Raw genomic sequence first — 6,779 nt, 5'->3', positions numbered from 1 at the left:
TTGAGTTGTAATGTGTTGTACGTGTTGTACTCCTGTGTGCGTGTGTGGCGTGACCGTTGTAACCATAGGTCCCTAGTCTCACGCCATCCTCTCTCCCACTCCCTGCATGTAGGGAGTCACGTACACTCCAGATGTATATATTCTGCCCACGGGCATATGGAATAGATGCAGATCTATCCACTTCTCTTCTATGGAGACCATGCGCAAACTAGTCGGTATGGCCTTCATAAAAAAATTGGCTGCATCAAAGTCAATGCTCATACACTCAATTGGAGGGATTCAACACTTAAATTGAGAAAACATTACAATACAAAATTCTTAGGATTAAGTTTGTCATTGTGATGGTCCGGCGCGGTTCACAATGTAGCGGGACTAGTAGGGGGCAGGAAGGCATGATATGCGCAACTACGGTCCCTTACAGCACGAAATTGGGCGAGCTCGCCTTCATCCCACTCCACTATTCCAGCCCCGCGTTGTCGCTGAGGTCTCCCTTGCTACCGCCTATGTCACCTCGAACTCACGTTAGATGTCGCGCTTCCTCACCACCGCCAACTCTTGCTCGATGATGGTCTCCTGACAGATTAAACTGGGGTGGACGACCAAGGCATAGGCGGTGTAACGTGCATCCTGTGCCTCCATAATAGTGAGGCATCGACGAACCGGTTGTGGCAGGGCAACGGCGCAACATTGGGGCGGGAATCATCTAGTGCGCCCCGAAGACCCTAATCCTCCTAAAAATGAGGGTGATATCCTCCTATGCCTCCTCCAGCGCGTCCCGGCGATCCACTCCTCCTCCTCCTCAACAATGAGGACGACCTCTTCTCATGCGACCTCCTCGTCCATCATTCGTTCCTCCTTCCCCATGAGTTGCACCCAATACAGTCACAGGGAAAGCGACATGGTGAAGACGAGCGAAGTGGAGGTGGAGAAGGAAGTGGAGTTGGGAGGGGGAGATGAGCCGGGAGGGGAAGCGCCGACCTTCTTATAGATGCAGACGGTAAGAGGGAATGGCACGGGCAACGAAAATATGTGACCAAAAATGGCGGGGAAGGTTGTTACACGTAGATGAACATTAATTTGGCTTGTTTTCCGCTGAGATGAGCGGCGGATTGGACGTCCGTACGTCCCATTGGTAGGGAGAGATGACAATCCACGCAAGAGGACGCGGAGAGAGGGGTGGAATTTCCCTCCCATGTGGGCAATTGGCGATGGGGCGTGCTCCAACAATGTCCTCAGCCTCCCAAGTGAAGGGCATTCTCACAATACGTAGCTACTCGTAGCGAAGTAGCAGGAGGCCCTTGAGACAGTTTGGGAACGTCTAGAACTCGCTTATCGTGAGGCCGAATACGGTGTCGTCTCATGTGTCCCCCTCCAAAATAGGCCAGGTCCAGTGCAGACGCAGCATGCACGTAAGCACGTCGACATGTATTGTTTTAATTTGTTTTTAAAAAGGTATTGTTTTCTCTCTCTCTCTATTTTTTCCTTTCTAATGTTCTACTACCTCCGTCCCATAATGTAAGAAGGTTTTTGACCAGTGTCAAAAAATGTCTTACGTTATGGAACAGAGCGAGTACTAAATAGATTGTGAATGATGTTTCTATATTACCTAAAAAGTGTTTTGGGAGAAAGGTGTGTTTGAAACAGGTTCATTGTGTGTTTAAAAAGAGTTTATCATGTATTTAAAAAATGTTCACACATTTATTTCAAACAATTTAGTTTTCAAAGCAATAAACCATTTTTGGTACTTATTCCGCCACTTTTTAATTTAGTACATTTAAAACATATTTATTGAAATTTACAAAAGTAGAAATATATGTGTTGATGGACCGGTGTTACATCGGACGGAGCATACCTATTCCTCGCTATGAGCAGCAAACACGAACACCCGTCCTATGTTTGGCTTACTGCGAAATCGACGAGAGCCCTAACCTACAGTGTTCGTCTTATTGGGCTAGCCCAACTGCGCGGCCTCATACTCCAGATTGGTTTTCGAAACTTAGGCCCGATATTGGGGTTCCGCCTGGTTTTTTATTTTGCTTTTCTGTGTTTTACTCTATCGGTTTTTTTATCAGTTTTCTTTCGGTTTTCATTTTCTATTTTTCGTTATTTCGTTATTTGTTATTTTGGTTTTCTTTGGGGGGAAATCCTAATAATCAACCGGCGGATCGCTCGGCCGCATCCACCGCCTGCTCCAATTGCCACGTGTCTTTCTTCATGCCCACTTAGTCTTATCTTCTCCTTGGCTCAGAACCGTTGTGTGTTTGCTGCAGTGAATTATCACCCCGAGGTGCTTTTGCAACACACTTTGTGTTGCAACGAGGTTCTACAACAGGATCTATGTTGCAAAAAAATTGTGCAAAAAAATAAAGTTTTGGAAAAAAATTCCGCAACTGGACCTCTGTTGCAAAAACATTATGTAACAGGACTTCTGTTGCAAAAGTTTCCGTAACATGACATCTGTTGCGAAAGTTTCCGCAACACCATCGTTGTTGCAATTGTAAGAACGCGTCTGGGTCATAGGTTCACACTAGATCTAACGGCTGTCGAGCCGGCGAATATTTTAAAAAAATCCGCCTTCTTTGGGTGACTTTATTTAAAAATAAATACATGTGAACTTTTAAAAATACACATTGAACATTTTTGTGTAGCAGTGACATTTTTTAAATGCACACTAAACATATTTTTCAAATAACATCGCAAATATATCCGATTAAATGTTCAAATTTTTTAAAATGCACACTGAGTTTTCTTTTAATACAAAATAAGTATTTTCCATCGCATTTAACATATTTTTAAATGCTATCAACATTTTTGGTAAAACATGCAAAAAATTATTAAGGGTTTATGATTTTTTTCCTAAAGTGTCATAGAATTTTTTAAAATTGCTAAGAATTTTAAAATTTCATTAACATATTTTTAAATGTCTAAACTTTTTAAATGTCATGCACAATTTTGTTTTTGAATTTTTTCTAAAAATTATGATAATATTTTTACATTATTATTAACATTTTTAAAATGACAAGAACATTTCTTAAATATTTATGCCATATTTAAAAGTACTAGGGGAAAAAAATTCTATTTTAAAAAAGGTTTAATTTTTTAAAGAAGTTGCTCATATCCGAATTTTAAAAAAAAGGTGGTTCACAAAATATATGTTCACACGGATCTACTTCCATGTCCGGGCTAAGGTTCAATACTTGAGACATTCAATCGCGAGAATAAAAAAAAAGAGACATTCAATCGTGCGCGTACGCGTATCTTGAGTACAAAGTTGGCTACACGATGCCTCTCGCCGTAGCCGTAAGATGGAGACCCTGATCGATGTAGAGCGTGATCATGGTCCTGTAGTTGACGCTTTCATCCTTGTCACACAACGCGAGCACGAAGAAGCGGAGCAACACGGCCGCGAAGATCTTCATCTGCCTGTACGCGAATTCCTTTCCCAAGCAGATCCTTGGACCAGCCTGGAAAGCTGTGAACTTGAAAGGGCTCTCCGGCAAGAACTTGCCGCGCTCGTCGAGCCATCTTTCGGGCCGGAAGACAATGGCGTCCTCGCCCCACAGCCGCTCCATCCGGCCCATGGCGTAGGGTGCGTAGAATACGATGTCTCCCTTGCCGACGCTGAAGCCGTTGGGCAAAATGTCGTCGGAAAAGCACTCCTTGTTATCCTGAAGCACAAAAAGAACTCATATCTGAAGTTGTGCAGCTCAACAAATTGTGATGGTTTTAGCCTGGTTTTTTGTTTTGTGGAAAAGTTCTCATATTACTCAAAGTTCGGTCGGTATTATAATCTCGTCCAATAATTTTCACAACCTCTTCTGATCCAAAGCCTAGCCAAACCACAGTTCGGCACTACAAACTACCAAAAGTAGCCATAGAATGACTAGCATTATTACAGTTTTGACGAGTGTGACTAATACAAGAATCTCTTTCCTCCATACTATCAATGATCTCCTTGACTATGAACGCATGCTTTTATTTGTTGCCAACTCCTTCCTTGATCGTCGAGATAGCCTCCGAACAATCGGATTCGACATCAACGGGTAAGTAAGTCCATTGCAGTGCTAATGAAATTCCTTCTTTTATAGTTAATAGCTCTGCTTCTAATGCATCAGCGCATGTGAATACATGTCTGCATGAACTAAGAATTACTGAGCCTTCAGAATCCCTGAGAATGATGCCTGCACCCCTTTGTTTTCAAGGTAAGAACCATCTGGATTGAGTTTTACTCTGCCCACCCTCGGTTTAGTCCACGAGCTGGCCATGGTCTGCTTAGCATCCTGTGAGAGTTGCTTGCATTGGTGGCTCAGGTCTGACACTGCTTTGCCTTTACGGGTATCAACTTGGGGCACATTATCGATGGTTTTTCGTTGGGTGGGACTAGTCTCAGTGAGACTCATCCAAATCTCAGTACAGTGACATAACATGTAAGAAAAAAGGAATAAAGAAAAAACTTCTATATGGACCTCAATGTAAGATCTCACGGATATAGCATCGACTAATGCATAAACAAGTCTCAGTCGATTAAGATTTAGCAAGACTGTTTTTTACTACTATTAATTAACTATGCAATTTTCTTCTAAGTACTTAATTAATGAACGGTAAATCTATTGCCTTCTTTTCAAAAAAAATCTGCAGTTATAATCTTTCATGGAATCCCAGCAAGTTTAGAGTGTGCCGTCGATTCAAGGTAGATGGATGGACTCACCAGCGGGAGCGAAGGGTACAGCCGGAGCGTCTCCGTCAGGGCGGCGTGCAGGTAGTGCATCTTGTTGAGCGCCTCCTCGGTGAGGCTCCGGGAGAAGTCGTCGATGGACGACGTGGCCTCGCCGGCGTCGGCAGCCTCCTCACTTATCTTCTCCTGGACCTCCGGGTGCTTGCACATCATGTAAAGGAACCAGGCAAGCGCTCCGGCGGTCGGGTCCTTGCCGGCCATGACTATGTTCAGTATCATGTCTCTCAGGTGCTTGTAGTCCACCTCCCCGGCGTCGCTGGTGGTTGCCTGTATGAATCTCGACAGCAGATCATCCTTGGACACCTGTCAAGTCATCAACGTCAGGGGGAACCTGAGCCTCAGTTTCAAGCCTCGCATACTAACAGTGTCGTGTGCCTTGCCAATGTCGCCGTCCGATATCTCCTCCGCCCTGGCACGGATGCGCTTGTACATGAACTTGTCGACGACCTCGATCCTGCGCCGGAGCGCCGCCTCGGCGCCGACGTTGAGGAACCTCGACACCTTCCAGAACGCATTGACGAAACGGAGCAGGGTGAACTCGCTGGCGTCGTCTAGCGCCGCGGCGAAGCGGCTCCCCTCCTCCGACCCCGACAGCGTGTCCAGGTCCACGCCGACGGCGATGGTGAAGATGGAGTCCATCGTCGCTTTCATCAGCAAGTCCTGATCCAAGAAACCAGTCAAATATACACGTCCTTGATCATAGGTCAGAGGATGCTCGATGGTTGACCTGAAAGTCCATGGGTTGCTTCGCGGCCGCGTTGCCGGAGACGATGTGCGCGAGCTTGGCGGCGTCCCTGTTGAAGACGCCGCCGCTGAAGTCCCGGAGGGCCCTCGCGGAGAAGTCGTAGCTGGCGATCTTCCTGTGCTGCCTCCACTTGTCGCCGTCCGCCGTGAAGATGCCGTCTCCGAAGAGATCGCTCGTCTTGTCGTAGTTAGACGCGCCCTTTAGTTGTGTGAGGTCGTTCAGAAACATCGATCACACGCATATATGTCAGCGGACATCCTGAGCTATTGATCACTCTCTTGATCCAAATTAGTTACTGTACTACTTCCTCCGTTTCAAAATACATGACTCAATTTTGTATTAACTAGTATATAAAACTAATACAAAATTAAGTCGTCTATTTTGAAACGGAGGGAGTACCTTGTATCGCGTACCTTGCCGTAGTTGGCGAAGTTGGTCCTAAGGATGTACTCGACCACCGCCGTGTCGGAGGTGTAAATCTGCCTCCGTCCCGGCGCGAGCAGCCGGAACGTGGCGTGCTCGCGGAACAGGTCCGTGTAGTAGTCGTGCAGCCGCCGGAGGTGGTATACCTGGTGGAACACCGTTCCGGCCACAGGCGGGTACCGCGCGGCGCCGCGGCCGACAACGATGGCGGCAAGGTACGAGCAGATCGCTAGCACGGCGAGGCCGGCGGCCACCAGCAAGGCCGGGGAGCACTCTGGCATTCCCGTCGCCATAGCCGCTCACTTGGTCGCGTGTGTGTTGTGACTTGTGAGCTGAGCGGAGCTGTGCGTGTGAGTGATTCGGCCGGCCGGCGGGAACTATGGCAAACGATTCCTTACGGTCCACCTTGGGCCACGTTATCTCTTCGTGTCGTCCTTTTCTTCTTAATTCGCTTTCCTCTCTTGTTTCTTTCAATCCCTATTATCGTGCAAAATGGAAAATTGCGCCTTACCGGCTGATAGCGGCAGATCCCGGGCCATTCATTGAATGCTAAAGAATAGTGTATAACACGTGAACCATTTTTCAGATGAGATACACTGCAATACACTCTGTGCATGTGAGATGGTACAGTCGATTTCATGCTTGGTGGTAGCATGCATGTATCAGAAAAATCATATATATTTCAATTGAACATTTTTGAAAGAACATATTTCACTATTTTAAAATAAACCATTCCACATTTCGAAATAATAGATTTCACAAGTTGACATTTCGGTTTCATATTATTTTTCACTTTCAGAGCCTACATTTCACTTTCCACGGCCTTTTTTCACAAATAACACATATATTTCAATTGCACATTTTCTGAAACATATT

The 6,779-nt window shown here is 45.8% G+C and overlaps 1 protein-coding gene across 3 annotated transcripts; it reads right to left on the bottom strand.

Moving 5' to 3' along the window:
* Positions 1–3,170: 3,170 nt before the first annotated feature.
* On the bottom strand, positions 3,171–6,275 carry LOC123079558 (cytochrome P450 704C1). Of its 3 annotated transcripts, none has more exons than XM_044502343.1 (5): positions 5,894–6,275; positions 5,463–5,678; positions 5,099–5,395; positions 4,709–5,038; positions 3,171–3,668 (listed from the first exon to the last, which is right to left on the bottom strand). In XM_044502343.1, the coding sequence occupies exons 1-5, from the start codon at positions 6,194–6,196 to the stop codon at positions 3,276–3,278; spliced, it is 1,539 nt and encodes a 512-aa protein (XP_044358278.1). In that variant the 5' UTR covers positions 6,197–6,275; the 3' UTR covers positions 3,171–3,275. The 3 variants fall into 3 exon arrangements, with proteins under 3 accessions (XP_044358278.1, XP_044358279.1, XP_044358280.1); XM_044502344.1 differs by having other exon boundaries at positions 5,111–5,395; XM_044502345.1 differs by lacking the exon at positions 3,171–3,668 and adding an exon at positions 3,764–4,280.
* Between the last annotated feature and the right edge of the window lie 504 nt (positions 6,276–6,779).

Source organism: Triticum aestivum, chromosome 3D (genome assembly GCF_018294505.1).
Source record: "Triticum aestivum cultivar Chinese Spring chromosome 3D, IWGSC CS RefSeq v2.1, whole genome shotgun sequence".
Taxonomy (NCBI): Eukaryota; Viridiplantae; Streptophyta; class Magnoliopsida; order Poales; family Poaceae; genus Triticum; species Triticum aestivum.
Note: the sequence above shows the minus strand (reverse complement) of the source record. Positions and strands in the feature narration are given on the sequence as shown.

Coding starts and splice junctions, on each gene's coding strand:
- LOC123079558 (XM_044502343.1), bottom strand. CDS start 6,196: ATGGCGACGGGAATGCCAGAGTGCTCCCCGGCCTTGCTGGTGGCCGCC. Junction 5,039..5,098: donor TTGGCAAGGCACACGACACT/GTTAGTATGCGA, acceptor ATGACTTGACAG/GTGTCCAAGGATGATCTGCT. Junction 3,669..4,708: donor TGTACCCTTCGCTCCCGCTG/GTGAGTCCATCC, acceptor TTTGTGCTTCAG/GATAACAAGGAGTGCTTTTC.